Source organism: Adiantum capillus-veneris, chromosome 24, assembly GCF_014529385.1.
Source record: "Adiantum capillus-veneris isolate H3 chromosome 24, ASM1452938v2, whole genome shotgun sequence".
Taxonomy (NCBI): domain Eukaryota; kingdom Viridiplantae; phylum Streptophyta; class Polypodiopsida; order Polypodiales; family Pteridaceae; genus Adiantum; species Adiantum capillus-veneris.
Window position 1 is genome coordinate 80,383,269 of NC_140954.1, and position 18,660 is coordinate 80,401,928.

At 47.4% G+C, this 18,660-nt stretch overlaps 1 protein-coding gene across 7 annotated transcripts in view; it reads left to right on the forward strand.

Annotated features, from left to right (window-relative positions):
• The window catches only part of LOC147426649 (kinesin-like protein KIN-4A), a 241,381-nt gene that overhangs the window by 114,625 nt on the left and 108,096 nt on the right, over positions 1 to 18,660 (forward strand). For all 7 annotated transcript variants that reach the window (XM_086497867.1, XM_086497868.1, XM_086497870.1 and 4 more), the window contains 3 exons: positions 12,324 to 12,415; positions 12,524 to 12,637; positions 12,736 to 12,837. In XM_086497867.1, coding sequence (XP_086353993.1) covers positions 12,324 to 12,415; positions 12,524 to 12,637; positions 12,736 to 12,837 — 308 coding nt within the window. The remainder of the gene's footprint in view (positions 1 to 12,323; positions 12,416 to 12,523; positions 12,638 to 12,735; positions 12,838 to 18,660) is intronic.

Sequence of the window (18,660 nt, forward strand, 5' to 3'; positions counted from 1 at the left end):
GTCCTACTCTCCAACAGGGGTTAGCACCAGCATCCAACATGGTTTCCCACTACAGCCATCCCAACTACAGGCCACCTTTGCTCAATACCCCTGCTGTCCAAGGTATGTCAAGTCCTTTCCCGATTGAAAGTTTTTATAATGCTAATGCCACCTCAACCCCTCAGAGCTTCTACACTTCAGCCTCCAACTCCATGCAGCAACCACCTCGTCCCCCGTTTCGTCCTTCCAATCAGCCCATACTCTGCTACGGATGCGGAGAATATGAGCATTATCAGAGCAAGTGTCCTTTACCTGAGGGGTCCCCTCCTTGTCGTCATTGCCCTGATTCGAAGGATCACTACAGTAAGGATTGTCCCACGCAAAGGGCATCCACGTCTTCAAGCTCGACTCAGAACCAGCAAGAATTCACCTTCCCGAAGATAAACTTGATTACTCTGAACACCGTGCCTCAACCATCACCTGCTACTCATGTGGTTAAGCCGCTGCAAGTGGAGGAGCCTGCTGGTGTCCTTACTCGGGCACAAAGAGCAGCTCTTGGTCTCAGTCTGCCCACAGGTCCACCTCGCCAATCCCCACTTCCTCAAGCTGGTCTATTTGACCCAAAGGACGAGTCCTTCAAAATTGCTCAGAGCAAACCAACTTCCCTGTTATCTGACATTGATGGAGCCTTCTTGGAAGCAGTGGCTGACTTGGAACAGATGAAGGTCCCAAAGGGAGCTCAGTTCGAAGGCGTCAAGCCCACAATAGAAGCCATCTTGAAAAATACTTTTCAGCAGGTGTCACTATACAACATGCTAAAGCTTGACGCAACACTTAGAAGTGACACCCTGTCAGTCATTCAGTCTCTATACCCGGGGGTTGGGCCTAGTGGCGGGCACCTCCCTGTACAGTCCTCAGAGTCTTATTTGATTTCCTATCCATCTGCTCCCCTCACCGATTATGAAAGTCCTCGTCTTACTGTATCTATTCTTGGGCACCAGCTATCCGGCGTCATCGTTGATGGAGGATGTGGAATCAATTTGATGCCCGAATTCACTATGATGGCCTTAGGTCTAAAGCCTACCCGACCTGCTCCTTTCACTGTTACATTGGTCGATTAGAGAACAGTCTACCCAGTGGGCATAGTCGACAAGGTGCCTCTGAAGGTACAAGATTTCACTTTCAACTTGGATTTTGTGGTAGTTAATCTTCCCCAGGTAGAGGGAGGTTATCCCTTGCTGATTGGTAGGCCATGGTTGCAACATACGAAAGCACTTCACGACTGGGGAAATGACGCCATGTGGATACATACTCCTGGCTCTCCTATGCAACAAATTCGTCTCGAAGGAGGTATGGATCCGGTCGTTCAGCATAGCTCTTTGTCAGTAGAGTCCAACCCTGACTTGGAGCAGCCGGTCCCTCCTGATGGGTCCGATGAAGACTTACTGTAGTGGTTAGAAGCTACCTCTTCGATGCCATGCTATGTAGTCTCTCTTCAACCTTTACCAACAGATTCACCCTCTCCCCTTGATCCTACACCTGAAGCTACAGCTGAAGCCAGTAATCCCAGTCAGCCAAGTGACCCAGATCCAAGTGGACCGGTCTCTGGTGCCCATCCTTCAGAGGGTCCCTTGATGGAAACCGTTGGCCTGGGTGAGCCTCTAACCCACCATAGAAGGGGGAAGAAGTCTCCCTTGCAAGAGTTGGCCAACACCCCAGCTCCTTCCTTAGCCTCTACTCCATCTGACTCTCCACCCATGCCGGAGCACTATGAGGTATCTGAGGATTTACCATTTGCAGAGCTTCCATCAGGATGGTTGCAGGAAGAGTATGCTGATTTCAACATTGATTAGACGCCAGCTCATAATGTCCAGAAGCTAACAGAGGCCGCACGGTCTTCTCTCCCTGACGCAGCCTCGCCCACTGCACGGCCTGACCCAATCAGAGAGGTCAACCTAGGCGGTCCTGACAACCATCAGCCCATCTTGTTAGCCACTTGGTTATGGGATCACTGTGCTCTTCTCGACCTGGTAATCTCTTTCGTGCGCTCTTTCAAGGATGTGTTTGCCTAGTCTTACCACGATTTGGAAGGAATCCCAGCAGAGCTAGGAGTCCACACAATTCCTCTGGTTGAGGGTGCTAAGCCGGTCAGAGGACGGGCTTACAAACTGAATCCCAAGTATGCAGAAGCAGTCAAAATCGAGTTGGAAAAAATGCAAGAAGCAGGTATTATTGTACCAGTAGAGCACTCAGAATGGTTGTCCCCTATGGTTATTGCCCCAAAGAAGCAGTCCAACAAAATTCGAGTTTGCGTCGACTACCGGGTTCTCAATAAGGTCACAATCCCGGATGGATTTCCGACACCTTTCACTGAGAGAGTCCTCGAAGATGTCGTTGGTGGCCATGTACTGTATAGTTTTATGGACGGGTTCAGCGGCTACAATCAGTTAGGAATACATCCTAACGACCAAATCAAAACAGCTTTTGTGACTCCCTGGGGTATTTTCATCTACACTAGAATGTCTTTTGGGCTTAAAAATGCACCGCCTTCTTTCAATCGCATAGTATATCTCATCTTTTGTCTTCTGCTTACTGATCACCTTCGCATATTCATGGACGACTTTTCCACCTTCTCGGGTGCTCAATGTTCGACCCTAGTAGAAAATCTAAAGGAGCATCTTGCTTAGCTCTCTACAGTCTTTCTCAGGTGTAGAGAGGCACGTTTGAAGCTCAATCCGAACAAGTGTCATTTTTTGGTCACAGAGGGCACACTGTTGGGCCATGTGGTGTCTGCTCAAGGTTTAGCACCTGACCCAGAGAATATAGTGGCCATCTTGAAGTTACCTCCTCCCATAAATCCCAAAGGTGTTCAGAGCTTTGTGGGCCACACCGGCTATCATCGCAGGTTTATACGTATGTATGCACAGGTGGCTCAACCATTGACCTAGCTGACCAGTGCTGTTGTTCCCTTCCAGTGGTCAACACCCGAGGCCGAAGCATTTGCATACCTCAAAAAACGCCTCACTGAAGTGCCTATTCTAGTTGCCTTGGATTGGGCCCTACCTTTTCATGTGCATACAGATGCCAGTCTGCTGGCTGTGGGTGCTGTGCTGACTCAGCCTAGCAAAGAGTTCAACTTGGATCGCCCTGTACATTATGCAAGTCGCCTGCTCACCAAAGCAGAGCGCAACTATAGCACCACAGAGAGGGAAGGTTTGGCTATAGTGTATGCTCTACAAAAATTTCGTCACTATTTGCTTGGGGTCCACTTCACAATTATTACTGATCACCATGCCTTGCGCTATCTGCTTAATAAGCCACAGGTCGCAGGTCGACTATGGCGATGGCTCCTCCTATTCCAAGAGTTTGATTTTGAAGTGGTACTCCATCCTGGTAAGCATCATGTAATGGCTGACCACCTCTCTCGCATTCACACAGGTGAAGAAGCTATCAGGATTGCGGATGACTTTCTAGATAGCAGTCTTTTTAAAATCGATACAACACCGGAATGGTACGGCGAGGTCTTACATTTTCTATCTACTGGGCTATACCCAGAGAAGGCATCTCCACTGCAGAAGAGGAGATTGTTGTTGAAGTCCAGGCCTTTCACTCTGATTGGGGGCCAGCTCTACAAATCGGGACCAGATGGTGTTCTGAAGCGTTGTGTCTCGCTTCATGAGGTGGAGCATATTCTGGAGGATGCCCACAATGGTCCCACTAGTGGCCATTAGCCTGGTCACATCACCGCCCAGAAGATTCTACAGAGTGGTCTATGGTGGCCCTATGTTTTTAAGGATGCAATAGCATATTCTAAGGTTTGTGATGTGTGCCAGCGCTGTGGGCCGAAGCCAAGTAAGCAATCCAACCGTCCTCTGCAGGTCTCGATGGCGTGGCTACCTTTTGAGAGATGGGGCTTGGACTTTGTGGGTCCAATATATCCCACGGCTCAACCAGGTAATCGTAAATATCTGCTAGTGGCTACAGACTATGCAACAAAGTGGGCAGAGGTAGTGGCGACAGTAGATTGCACTGGCAATACAATAGCCAAATTTTTATATGAAAATATTTTATGCAGATTTGGATGTCCCTTAGAGATCACCAGTGATAGGGGCAATCATTTTGTCAATGACCTGATCTCAACTTTGCTGGCCAATTACAAGATTTTTCATCGCAAGTCGTGCTCTTATTACCCTAGAGCCAATGGACAGGCCGAGAGCACCAACAAGGTTCTGATCGCACTCCTGAGGAAAGCATGTCATCTCCATCCAGCATCGTGGGCTCAGGCTGTGTACGGCACTCTTTGGGCATACCGCACATCTTTCAAAGCAACAACGAATCAAACGCCTTTTCAACTCGCTTTTGGTTTGGAAGCCATAGCTCCATTTGAGTTCAACTCCGGATCCCCTAGGGTGGGCAGTCCGCGTGCAAGTTGGGACATGGAATATGCTTCTATATCCCGTCTCACCTTATTAGATGAAAGCCGCCGTTTAGCTTCACATGCTCTGCAAGCGGAGAAACTTCGTCGCAAAGCATGGCATGATCGCCGCCTCAGAAAGCTGAAAATAACGCAAGGCACACTAGTGCTACTCTATTAGGCAAAATATTTGAAAAAAGCAAAGAAGCTGGTTCTAGCCTGGCAAGGGCCCTTCATAGTACAGGAGATTTTGCCACAGGGGGCTGTCCAGTTAGTCACTTTGGAAGGCGTTCCTTTGCCACTGGTAAATGGCTCCAGAATCAAGTGCTATTACTCCTCTGAGTAAAGGGTCTGCACCTATTCCGCCATCTGTAGGTTCTATGTCCCATCTCTCTCCTCCCCACTATCTTTCCATCAGAACGGGTGTTCTGTTACTGTCTCAGTTTTGCTCTCCTCCCCACTAGCTTTCCACAAGAATGGATGTTCTGTTACTGTCTCAGTTTCTGCTATGTCTGTAAGTTTCCGCCTTTCCTCTAAGATATCTTTTCTCCACTAAGTCCTGGTAATTGGGTATTATAGGGAACCTCTACAGTCCGGTCACTCCTCCTCTAATCAGTCACTCCGCTAATTGTTTCTATCCTCAGTGTTATTTGCAGTTAAGTATTAAGGTCCTTCCAGTTAAGCTTTCCATCAAGCTTCTCGTTGGAGTAGTTTTGTTCAGTTTGAAAAAGTGGAATCTGCTTAGATGGCGATTGAGACAGTGAACAATATGTAATCAAGGACTTGATGAGACTCCCAATGCAATAATGTCTATGTGAAGAATATGGCAGAGTTTATGTCAAAGAAATTTTGATTCCAATAGCAGCAGAAAACCTTTGGTGCCATTAAAATTTCAGCTTTGCTGCAGGAAGGGGCCATAGAGTTCTGTCCTTTTGTCCTTTTGTGCTCCAAAGCTTGCTAAGTAAACATTATTGCGAACCTTAATCTACTAATACCCTTCTTTATCTGGAGTCAAAATTGTCCTCTCTTTGTATCTGCTCGAACTTTGTACCTGCTCAAAAATTGTCCTCTCTTTGTATCTGCTCGCACTTTGTACCTGCTCACGCTCACTGCGGCCTTAACCTACCCTACCCTCCCTTGCTGCTCGCCCCTACCCTATCCCAAACCACCTCGCCCCTACCTACCCTCCCTTGCCCCTCACCCCTACCTACCCTCCCTTGCTGCTCACCCCTACCCTATCCCAACCCCCCTCGCCCCTACCTACCCTACTCTCCCAAACCCCTCGCCCCTACCTACCCTCCCTTGCCCCTCGCCCCTACCCTCTCACACCCCCTCGCCCCTACTTACCCTCTCACACTCCCCTCGTCCCTACCCTATCCCAACCCCCTCGCCCCTACCTACCCTCTCACATACACTCGCCCATATCCACTCTCATCCCCTCGCCCCTATCCACCCAAAGCACTCGCCCATATCCACCCTCAACCCCTCGCCCCTACCCACTCTCCCTACCCTATCCCAACCCCCTCGCCCCTACCTACCCTCGCCTTACTGCTCGCCCCTACCTACCCTCTCACATACACTCGCCCATATCCACTCTCATCCCCTCGCCCCTATCCACCCAAAGCACTCGCCCATATCCACCCTCAACCCCTCGCCCCTACCCACTCTCTCTACCCTCGCCCCTACCCTCCTCCTTGCAACCCTCGCCCCTACGCAACCCAACCACCGCCTTACTTCCCTCGCCCTTACCCTACCCAAATCCCCTCGCCCAAACTGCATCCATCGCTTTGTTGAAAGCATCGTCAGCTTTGGGATCGCTTTGCCTGATCGTCAGCTTTGCTTTTTCCATCGCTTGTGAAAGTACAGGCCATCGCTTTTTGAAAGTACATGCTTCTCGCTTCTTGCTTAATCAAGCTTTTTCACGTACAGATTTTGGAAAACAGTATACTCCAACTACAGCGCTACATCTCTCATCTCTCCATCTGGGCGTTCCAGAGTTCACCCTGCACACTGCACATTGACCAAGACAGGGAGCTAGCTTTACGATGGCTCGTAAAAGCAAACAAGTAAGGAAGAAGAAAGCTCTCTCTCCAGAGAGGCCAACTGAGACATCCCAAAGTTCTGCAGAGGAAGAGGATGTGGATACCTCCAGCCATGGCCTCATCGATGTTTCTTCCACTGATCACAGTGATGAAAATTACAAGGCGTCCGACTCAAGCTCTGCTTCCGACTCAGAATCGTCTAGCAAAGAGGAAGAGGAAGAGGATGATGAAGAAGAAGCTGTAAAGAACCAAAAGAAGAGGAAAGCCATCATGCAGGTATTGAGTCATCAAATTCCTCGGCCTCCTTCTTCCAAGACCCAAACCAAGTTCACACTGAACTTCCATCTGCAGCAGCCTCATCCGTCGCTTCGAGAAGTCTTATCAAAAGACCAGCTACACAAGCTAGGTCTGTCAGCATTAGCAGACACCGATCTGCCTTCTGATATTCCCATGGATATGGTGCATGCACTCCTCAAGTTTTTTCCCAAAGTCAGAGGACACCCCATGACTGCTACACGAATAGGTAACGCTTTGGGGATGACAACCTTTCCTACAGTAAAACCGGCTACGCGCACCTATTCACAACTTTCGAAAGATGCGACAATCGAGGCATGCAAAGAGCTACTTAGTACGAGTCATGCTGACTATGCAAGGAATAAAAAGCTCTGGGCCATTTTCAAGTATTACTTTTTGGTCAGAGATCCTAAAGTCAGCCAGGGCAAAGGCAAGGCCAGATGTGACGTGCCTACTATATTCTCGCACTGCGAAGGCCTGTACTGCCTCATCCACACCATCCCGTGTGGCTTTCATAAAATTTTATTTACCTCTTTACAGTCGCGGGCAAAAAGATTCAGAGCTCAGGTGCAATCTGTGCAATCTAGCTTTCAATGCTTCGCAGCTCCGATGTTGGCCTGGGTCATTAATATACCTGTTAGTCCTATGGATGTGGATGCGGCGATGCGGCGTAAAAGCTCTAAGGGAAAAAGAGAAAGATATTGAACAAACAATGGATCTATCTGAAAAGCCAAAGAAAAAGAGAGCAAAGGTAGTGAAGGACACAATAGAATCTTTAGTATCCCTACCAGTTTCGGAAAGCCAACAGCTTTGAGTGAAGCAACCAGTTCGACGTTCCTCGCATACGGTCGCTATTGATTCGATGGTAAGTTCGGGTGGTGCAGATCACACTATGCATGTCACAGTTGTGGCTTCTACAGTGTGTGTTCCTCTCTCTACTGCTGCTATTTTTACCCCTACCACAGTGTCTAGCTCCCACGTCCCAGTGGCAGTTGCTTCTTCTCCTATGTCTAGTCCTGCGGCAACACCTCCCACCAACTCTACTTCGACAGAGAGGCATGCGCCTAGTCCACCACGAGCAGTGCCACTTGTCGCACCAGTCCCACCAGCTGTACCACTTGCCAGCTCTCTCCACCCTGACACTGTTACAAGACCTTCCACAGGGTCGGACTCTACATCATTTTTTCGACTATCGGAGGATATATTGCAGGAGTCTAGGCAAGCCATTGCCACCATTGAGCTGGGAGCAGAGCGTTTAGCAGCCACACACCAGCGTCACGCAGCTACTTACGCAGCTATGGAGGGAGCTCTGAAGGTTGCTGAGAGCGCCATCGCGGATAGGGATGCCACTATTTTCGCACTCCAGCAGGCCGTGAAGTTAAAGTCTCAAGTGATTAGTGACCTTTAGAATCAACTACAAGGATTTAGAGAATTGCTGTTACAGGAAAATAGGGCAACGCAGCCTACGATGATGGGTACGGGATATGGGTGGACTTGAGCAGGTACACCAGTGCAGCATGCAACAACGGGTCCTTCTCAGCAGTTTATGGGACTTTACTCACAGACTCCAGTTCCCGTTCAGTACTACAATCAACAACAACAACAATATCCTCCTCCTCAGGGGTTTCAGTCTTCACCATTGCCTCAGATGCAAAATATGACTTGTTGTGATGGAGTTGCTGTAGCACATCGACATGGCTGTGTTACTCGACGTCCTCAGTACACTACAGGACAGGTGCTACCATCTGCTCAGCAGCAGGTGGTTGGTCATTTCTCAGGAAACACACTTATTGACAGGAGAGCTCGCATACAGCAAGGCCCCACAATCCATTTGATGGCTCCACCTCCAGAGACTGATACTTCGGATGCAGCAGTGGCCACCACTCTTATCTCTTGGATAACAGATTCAGGAACTCACCATTGTACATACTAGTAGTTTTCTTTCACAGTTTCAGTCTTCCTCTCACCGAGACGGTGAGCGGTCTTGTGGCGGGCAACCTGTAGTAGGGCTACAGTCACTTCACAGGACAGGCAGCTGGACAGTTAGCTACAGTTGGTTTGGTTCACACTGGACGGACCCTTTGTGCTGGGAGTGACACGTGGCAGGGTACCTACGGTGGTCTAGTGGACATCGTGGCCAGGTCACCACCACCACTCAGTTTGGAGATAGAATTAGCTGGCTGGACATTTATGGGCCGTTGGTGGCTCTTATGGTTGTACATATGAGTAGTCGTTTTGGGCCAGTTCTATTATCTTGTACGTAGTCGTCTAGAGCGAGTCTTACACAGAGCACTGCTTCACCATCCCTGCACATCTGAGCCTCGACACCCCATTTGTACCTGTGAGTCTTGGGCTGGAGCTGAGGGTGCTGCCACGCCAGAGTCTGTACATGGTTCTTTGAGCTAGTCGAGTCCACATGTTCGGGTCCACTGTTGTGTCTCTGTTGTTATCCATTGTTTCTGTGTTTCATTCTGTTTGAGAGAGTTTCCATTTGTTTGAGTGAGATTGTCACGCACATTGCACTGAGGGGCACCCACACTGTAGAGAGCACGACACATTATCCGCGCTACATGAGGATTCTTACCAATAATACAAAATATCAATGAAAAAAAAGGTGTGTGTGTGGGAGGAGGTAGGTTCTCTTGCTTGTGCTACTTGGTCGTTTTGGTGGTGGTGTTGCTCCTAAGGAAGTGTTGTGGTAGCATGGGCTACACAACCTTCACTCCACTTCTATCTGCTCCTTGTTGACCTTGCTATAGGTACCATCTCTTGTACATTCGTATTGATGGTGTGACGATATAGGCTTGGCAATTCTTCATGCTCCCTTTGATATGGCGGTGTGCTGGTTATCTCTAGCAGTTTTCCTCCACTATTTCCCTTCCAACTCTCTTGGGCCCAAAAACTCTTCTTCATAGTTGTGGCAGTTCTTCTTGTCACGAGACAGGCATCACGTGTCAACGGAACAACAGACTGAAAAAACTTTTAGCACTTCAATAACAACTGAACTGATAGAGATGCGTGACACACGAGACGGGGAGTGGCGAAATTCCACCGCAAGAGAGCACCGGCCCCAAACCTTGGCGTCCCTTTCGGTATTTCTTTATATTGCTTGAACTCGGTACAACGCCGATACTCCAGGCTCTGCACCTCCATGCGGGAGCCAGAGATTGAGCCCATGGCACATATCTAAAGCCCCTTGGCCTATGAAAAGCAGTTACAGGAAAAGCTTCAAACTCAAAAGCATTTGGTTCAAAAACATCTTTTCCAAAAGTTTCCAGCGCAAAACAGGGAATTCCGTACAACTACCATGTCAGCACTTGCCAGCGCAATTCGCGGAAGTTCGTAAAGCCTGCCACGTCATCAACATAAATCACGAGCGTTCGTACAACTGCCACGTCATCACCTTCTTTGCAAGAGATTGAGTGTGTGTGCGGTCCCGTTTTATTTTAAGGGCTTTAGGTCCCTTGGGTCGCATCGGCCGGATGGGGTCCCATAAGTTGGTGGGAACTCTTCTTTAAAAATAGGCCTCTTGGCCAAACTTTGCAAGTTGGTGAAACTTCTTCTGCTGTTTCTAGGGTTTAGGCTTCTCGACGGAGATCTGCAGGTTGGCTCCGTCCTTCAGTGGCTTGACATGTCAGCAGCTTGTGACACTTTCACCTTGCAGTTTGGTGGTGTCTGCATGGTTGCGATGGTGAGTACTGTGTTTTCCTTGCATGAAGGCCACTTTGGGCGATCAACTGCCATATCTTCTAAGGTAGGTGTTTCATGACTCTTTCAAGTGCCTTGGTGGGAGCAACCTTTAGCCACGTGTGGGCTACATTGTTTTGAGAGGTATATGTTGAAAGTAGTGAGGATTGTGGTGTTTTGGCATCAATGACTGCTTGATCTGCACATGCACATTTGGTGCTGTCTCTTGTTTGCTTCCTTTCCCACATCTGGCCAGGTTTTGGCACAATCATGTATCCCTTGGTAGGGGTAGCTTTATTGTTCTTGTAACTAGTCTTTTGGAGTCGATCTTTCCGTTTCTGGCCATACCTTTGTTTTGTATCCTTTTAGGGGCCTTATCTTTTAGAGCTCTCTTGGAGCCCTTTCTCCTTAGTATTGTAGGTTTGCCAGGGCCCTTGTTACCCTCTTTGTCAGGGTTCTTCTCCTTATTTTGTACACAATCCTGTTTAGCCTTGGGATCTCAACTTTTTTGATTATCTACTAGTTGTATTCTCTTGATGCCAGAGTTTTGGTACACTACATGGTGGTGGTACTGAAAAACTTCTCTGCCCCATAGGCAGCTATTGGAATTGTCAATGAAGCCCATTTTCTGTTCAAAGGAAGAATGCAAGAAATATATATTAACATCTCTTGAAGGCCAAAAGAGCTCATGGACAGAACAAGGTGCAACTGATGATGATATTTCTCATTGTGAGGCATCGCAAATGCATATGAAACCCCTATCTAGAAAAGAAAAGAAAAAGAACTTGAATGAATTTGAAGCTGCAGACTACATCTGACATGTTGTGGGAATAGTCTCTGCTCAGCAAAGTGTTTCTATCATTGAGTGCTTGGAGAGGGACAGACGGTTGGCCAGTGTGCACTATTCTTTCGTTGGTGGGGATGATGGCTCAAATCAGGAAACTGCAAACATGGTCCTCGTGGTTGTGGATATCTCCCTTCATAGATGGCAATGGTCCTGTCCAATGTTAATTTTCTAATGAGGCCTTGCTAGTTATGTGATGGTGCACACTGCAAGCAATATGCTATTCTCTGTATTCAAAATGTGAACATTAGGAAGCTGCACATGTTGCACATACTCAACGTGGGATACATCACCTGGGGATGGAGCATTCCTCTTCTGTAGCTTTTGATGATGCAAAAATCGCCATATTCATCCAGGGTAGGGCCTTTGCATTACCAATGCTTCACATAGATGCACGAGATGTTAGTGTTAGCTACCACCATACCTTTAAGTGAGATCTGGTATACTGTTTTATGTAAAGACAAGGAGGAGAGAAGCCTGATCTGGTGTCAAATTTAACGTAGGTTGCTAAGAGAGTGGGAGTACCTTGTTAACTACCTTTGAAAGCAAAGGGGTTGAGGGATTTCTTTAAAGACATTGACGACAGCTCAATTGTGCAAGATGAGGTGCTCAGCCTACATAAGAGTTTAAACCTGCATGGTGGATGTCTTCGAACATTCCTTCACTTATACAATTTCTCCTTGCATTTTTGTGGTGTGTCTCTTGAATATAATGGCATGTATTTTTAGTTAAAGAAAACAAAAAATTGAATGTACAGACAGTGTGTCATTAGGCATGTTATTCATGCTTTTGTTGCCCCTCATCCCCCCCCCCCCCCCCCAAAACCCACCCCAACCCCCCCTCCAAAAAAAAATAAAAAATAAAAAAATCAACTTGTCAAGTTTTGTCAGGGGCTACTTCTGACATGCACAAATAAAAAAAACTTGTTTAACATTAGGCAACTGCACATGTTGCACATGTAAATATTGTGTCTACATCCTGCACTTGTAGGGATGTCAAAATTTATCATCATAATTGGAACTATTCCCTGCTTCTGATCCAGTTAACACATCTGTGTGAACAGCCTGTGTCAGCCCAGCAGATGCCAATGCTGAGGAGACACTAAACACATTGAAGTATGCTAATCGTGCCCGAAACATTCAGAACAAGCCCATAGTATACGCTTCTAACTCTTTTATGGCAAAAGAACTAAAGTTTAGAGATTTCATGAAGTCCTGCTCAATGAAAACATTATTTTCAGTGTAGAGTTGTGTATGTGTGTAGGTAAATCGTGACCCAATTGCTGCAGAACTGCAGAGGATGAGGCAACAGCTTGAGCTGTTGCAAGCTGAGCTTGTATGTGCTCGTGCAGTTGGAAGCACTGCTTTAGATACTCAGGTTATATAAATCTTACAAGAGTTGTGTGCTTATTTATGCCTGTTGGATTGTCCTTGGTTTTGAAAGTCACTTCAATTTATTGACATGTCAACCAGCAGAGGATTGCATGGCTAGAAGCAAGCAATGCAGAACTGCAGCGTGAATTGCAAGATTCACAAGTGGCTTATGAATCTTTATCAAAACGCATGTTGGAAGCTCAGGTAGACATTTGGTGCTTAAAGATATTTTCGTTTTTCTGTTCTCCTGGGCCTAGGGATGGGTATCAAGTGTTGGGGTTGTTCTGTTCATGTGTACTATTTGTCATGTCTCAATGTCTAGCTGGTGGTGTAGTTTAATGCAAGTGTGGCTGTACTTGCTACTGCCTAATTCTTATGTATGTTCTTTTTTACTCTCTGCTTGCTCGTTTTTACTGATCAACGTTGTCCATCATATTGAGATTAGCTGCAGCCTGACTAGCTGTGGGCCTACTAGATCAAATAATACTTTTGATAAGCAAGGGGCTCACGTATTGATTGCTTTTATATCGTCCTGGGTTCTTCACTTGCTCTAAATCTTTTTGCCTGTTTTTTAGCATTCAGAATTCCTCTTGCTTTGTTTGCCCAAACTTTATTGCTTTTGTTGTGAAGTCATGCTGGGCTTGAGTGAAGGGATTAATTCTTCTCATTAAATTGCAAAAATAGATCATGGAATAAAGATACTTCAAGAATTCAGAAGTAGCTTTCTTGCTTTGTCCATTTGATCGTAATGCATTTGTATTGGAGCTCTACAAGGCCTTGAGCTAACTGCTGAAATAATTTATTTAGATAAAATACCATGGATTGGAATACTTGCAAGATCCACACTAGCCGCACCCAACAAATCCCCCCCCCCCCCCCCCCCCCCGCACACACACACTTTTTTTGTAAACCGATTTGATTAATTTACTAGTGTGAAACCTCAAGGCGAGGAAAACCCACTGAAAGGGTGATATACAAGAGCACAAAACTACTCAACTGTAGAGAGTAGCTAAAAACATTCATATGAAAGCTGATGCATCTCTAAAGTGATATCAGCAACTTCCAAACCAAACCATAACGATTGCCTAAGAGAAAGCTTGAAGAGTGGGAATGGGTCTGCATGAGTACGATGGAACATGTAAGCATTGCGCTGACTCCACAAGGTCCAATAAGCCCAGTATCTGACCCACATAAAGAAGACCGGAAAACGTTGCACATGAAAAGGGAGAGACCAATTTGGAGCCACTAAAATAGGTGCTTCAGTGAGGCGCTTTTTGAGGTATTCAAATGCTTCAACCTTAGGTTTTGACCATTTAAAGGGTACTGTAGCACTAGTGAGTTGGGTCAATGGTTGAGCCGCCTGTGCATACATTCATATGAACCTGCGATGATAGCTTGTGTGGCCTACAAAGCTCTGAACACCTTTTCGGGTTGATGGGAGGTGGTAACTTCAAGATTGCCACGATCTTCTCTGGGTCAGGTGCTAAACCTTTGGCAGATACCACATGGCCTAGAAGTGTGCCCTCAGTGACCAAAAAGTGACATTTGTTAGGATTGAGCTTTAGCTGTGCCTCTCTGCACATGAGGAAGACAGCAGAGAGCTGAGCGAGGTGCTCCTCTAGATTTTCCACTAGAATTGAACATTGGGCACCTGAGAAGGTCGAAAAATCGTCCATGAAGATGCGAAGATGATCCGTAAGTAAAGGACAGAATATAAGATATACTGCTCGATTGAAGGAAGGTGGAGCGTTTTTCAACCCAAACGACATCCTAGTGTAGATAAAAATACCCCAGGGAGTCGCAAAGGCCGTTTTAAGCTGATCACCCGGATGGATGCCCAATTGATTGTATCCACTGAACCCATCCATAAAACTGTACAACACATGCCCTGCTACATCTTCGAGCACACACTCTGTGAAAGGTGTGGGAAACCATCTAGGATAGTTACCTTGTTCAGAGCGCGGTAATCTACGCACATGCGGATTTTATTGGATTGCTTCTTAGGCGCTATCACCATGGGTGATAACCACTCAGAGTGCTCCACAGGTACAATGATCTCTGCCTCTTGAATTTTTTCGAGCTCTGACTTGACAGCCTCTGCATATTTTGGGTTGAGCTTGTAAGCTCGGCCTCTGACAGGCTTAGTCTCTTCAACCAGAGGGATAGTGTGGAGACCCAATTTTGGTGGGATCCCTTCCAAATCCTTGTAGGACCAAGCAAAAACATCCTTAAAAGAGTGTTTAAAAGAAACTACCTGATCAAGTAATGCGGGATGCTCCCATAACCAAGCTGCTAAGAGGACATGCTGAGGGTTGTCAGGGTCGCTCAGGTTGACTTTTTTTTGACCGGGTCAGGAGGTGTAACTGTGGAGGATACTTCAGAAGTTGAGAAGTGAGCTGCCTCTTGGAGCTTCGAGACATCATGTGCTGGTGTTTGATCGATTGGAAACTCTGCATACTCTTCTTGTCACCATCCTAGTGGAAGCTCCTCGAAGGGTAAATCTTTAGACACAGACATAGCAAAGTGCTTTTGAGGGGGGCAGGATGTCCGACCTTGGCGATGGTACAGGAAGGGGGAAATCATTGGCGAGTTCATGCAGCGGAGATCTCTTCCCCCTTCGGTGATGTGTTATAGGTTCACCAAGGCCGACGGCTTCCATCAGAGGAATATTTGAATCGTGGGAATTAGGGACTAACACACTTCTTCAACTGACACACTTTCTGCTATAGGGCTTGGGACATTGGTGTCCGCCTGAGGAGCTGGGAGAGAGAGTGTTACCGGCACATGTGGGTTTTGAATAGAGACGAAATAGCATGGCATCGAGGTGGTAGCTTGCAACCACTGCAGCAGGTCTTCGTCAGACCCGTCAGGTGGGATGGGCTGCTCAGGGTCGGGGTTGGACTGTACTGACAATGAGCTGTGATGAACCACTGGATCCATATCTCCTTCGAGCCGAATTGGTTGCATGGGGAGCCAGGAGTATGTATCCACATGGCGTCATTTCCCCAATCATGAAGGGCCTTAGTATGCCTCAACCATGGTCTACCAATCAGCAAAGGAAATCCTCCCTCCCTTGAGGAAGACTCACCACCATAAAATCCAAGCTAAATGTGAAGTCTTGTACCATCAGAGGCACCTTCTCTACTATGCCCACCGGGTAGACTGTTCTCTAGTCTGCCAATGTAACAGTGATTGGAGCAGGGCGGGTAGGCTGCAGACCTAAGGCCAACATAGTAAATTCTGGCATCAGATTCATCCCAGATCCACCATCCACTATGACGCCTAAGAATTGATGCCCAAGAATAGACACAGTGAGACGAGGACTTTTGTGGTCGGTGAGGGGAGCAGCTGGATATAAAATCATGTAGGACTCCAAGGGCTGCACAGGTAGGTGTCCGCCACTAGGCCCTGCACTAGGGTACAGAGACTGGATGATGGAAAGGGTGTCACTTCTAAAATTTGCATCAAGTCGAAGCATGTCGTACAGTGACACTTGCTGAAAGGTGTTTTTCAAGATAGACTCTGCTGTAGGCTTCTCTCCTTTGATCCGATCTTGCTCTAGTATCTTAAGCTTCTGCAAGTCTTCTACTGCTTCCATGAAAGCACCATCAATATCTGATAGAAGAGAGGTAGGTTGGCTCTTGGCACTATTTGTTGGTTTGTCAGCTACTAAGTGAGTTTGACTCATTTGTGTGACTGGAGATGGAAAAATTGGACCGCCAGGGAGGCTAAGACCAAGAGCAGCTCTCTGTGCCCGTGTGAGCACACCAGCCGTCTCTTCCACTTGCTTCAACCCATCTCGAGAGGCAACTACAAGAGTGGAAGGCGGGGCCTATGGAATGGTGCTTATTGTGATGAGGTTAAGCTTTGGGAATGTAAACTCCTGTTGGTTCCTGGCTTGTGCTTGCAGATGTGGATGCTGGTTGTTTTGGGTAGTCCTTAGTATAGTGATCCTTAGCTTCAGGACAGTGTCGGCAAGGAGGGCACCCTTCTGGCAAGGGACATTTGCTCTGATAATGTCCATACTCCCCGCACCTATAGCACAAAATTGGCCTATTGGAGGGGCGAGGTGGTCTCTGCCCTTGCTGCATGGGACCGGATGCTGACGTGTAGAAGCTTCGGGGAACTGAAGGAGTACTAGCATGATAAAAGATTGGGGATGCAAAGTTGTTGTGCATACTTACTGCATAGGAGGTGTTGTCAACAGAGGTGGCAATGGGTTTTGATGGCCATAGGGTGAGACCATGTTGGATGCAGGTGCTAGCCCTTGTTGGAGAGAAGGACCTAGACTTTGTTGTATTTGCCGCAATCCGTTGATATAGTAGCAATCCTTGTGTTCGTGCCGAGATTTTTTGCAGAAGTGGCAATAAGCCCGAAGGGGACAGTCCTGTGGAGGATGTCCTCGAGAGCGACAAGAGCTGCACCATACCATAGCTTTAGTCTCCTGCTGAGACCGAAGCTCTTCTAGCTCTCTCTTGATTTGATCCAAATCCTCAAGATGTGGTGGTTTCTCTTGTCTAAGACAGATTGATTTCTCTTCTTGAAGAGAGCGTTGTAGTTTTAGGGCTTCAAGTTCTCTGCGCAAAGAAGTTAATGGATCAGCAGGACTTTTCGAAAACACAGAGGGAGTCTCTATGTGAGGGGGGTTGGTGAACAGCTTCCTAGTCCCCTCTATCCTAGTAGCAGCTGCGATAAACTCCTCCAGAGTGGCGTCGGATCGGAGACTCTCTCGGAGTTTTTGCTGAGAAGTTTTGGGAAGCGCCTTCTCCACCCACTTCTTAACCATAAATTCACCGGGTTGCTGGGGAAGCTTGGCAACCAGAGACTTGGTTTTAGTCATAAGCTCTGCAAAAGTCTCGTGTGGCTGGAGCACCATGTTGGCCAACTCATCCAAAACCTTCTCCTGGTAGTCACCTGGCCTGAATGCTGCACAGAACTGTTGTCTTAAGGCTGCCCAAGTTGCAAAATGGTTCTCTGCAAACTGGCTGTACCATTTGTTGCTAAGCCATCCAAGGTAGATGGAAAGAGTACCAAATAAGCATCTTCTGTGTTAAGACCACGACCCCTACAGAGAGATACAAACCTCCTTGCATGGTCGTCAACATCTTCTGAAGAGAGTCCTTTGAAGGTAGGGAACTTGATGTTCACCTTGGCCAAAACACTTGCCAAAGCCTCCATGGCCCCTTGCTCAAGAGCCCGTTTCTCAATAGCCTGCTGTAGCAGAATAAGAGAGAGCTTTACTGGAGAAGGTGATCTGGAAGATGTGGAACTGGATGGAGGAATGGGTGATGTCGTATGTGGAGGTATGGGTGATGAGGTGGATGGACTTCTACTAGGTACCAAGGGTCGTCTTCTTTTGTAGTACTTCAGAGGACTCAGTAGTGCGCTCTGACGCTCGACTGACCGCCTTGTATGTGTCATGCAGCAACCACCAATCCAACCAAGCTTTGGGCAAGAAAACCTTGAACTGGCTGAAGACTGGTCTAGACTCTACTAGACCAGGCAAGTGACTAGACCCTAGACTAGGGACGAGGAGGACTAGACCAAGGACGAGGACTGGCTGGACCAGGGCGAGAGATGACTAGGGCGGGAGAGGTCTAGATCAGTTGGACCAGGAGGAGAACAGTGGAAGGCAAGGTAGGCAAAGCTAGATAGACCCACTAGCTTCAAGATTTGTACCTCACAGAGTGAGATTTCAGTTGAGGTGCCACCGTGATGGCCAAAATGAGAGCACCTGTAGCGCAGATAGTGTGTCGTGCTCACTACAGAGGGTGCTCCTCAGTGCAATGTGCATGAAAATCTCACTCAAAACCAATTGAAAACAGGAAACATAGACAACAACTGAGCTCACAGAGACACAACAGCAGCAGTAGACCACAACAAATGACTCGACTATCTCAAAGAACTGATATAGACTCTGGCGTGGCAACACACTCAGCTCCAGCCTAGGACTCTCAAGTACAATGGGGTATCAAGGCTCAGATGTGCAGGGATGGTGAAGACGTGCTGTGTGTATAGACTCACTCT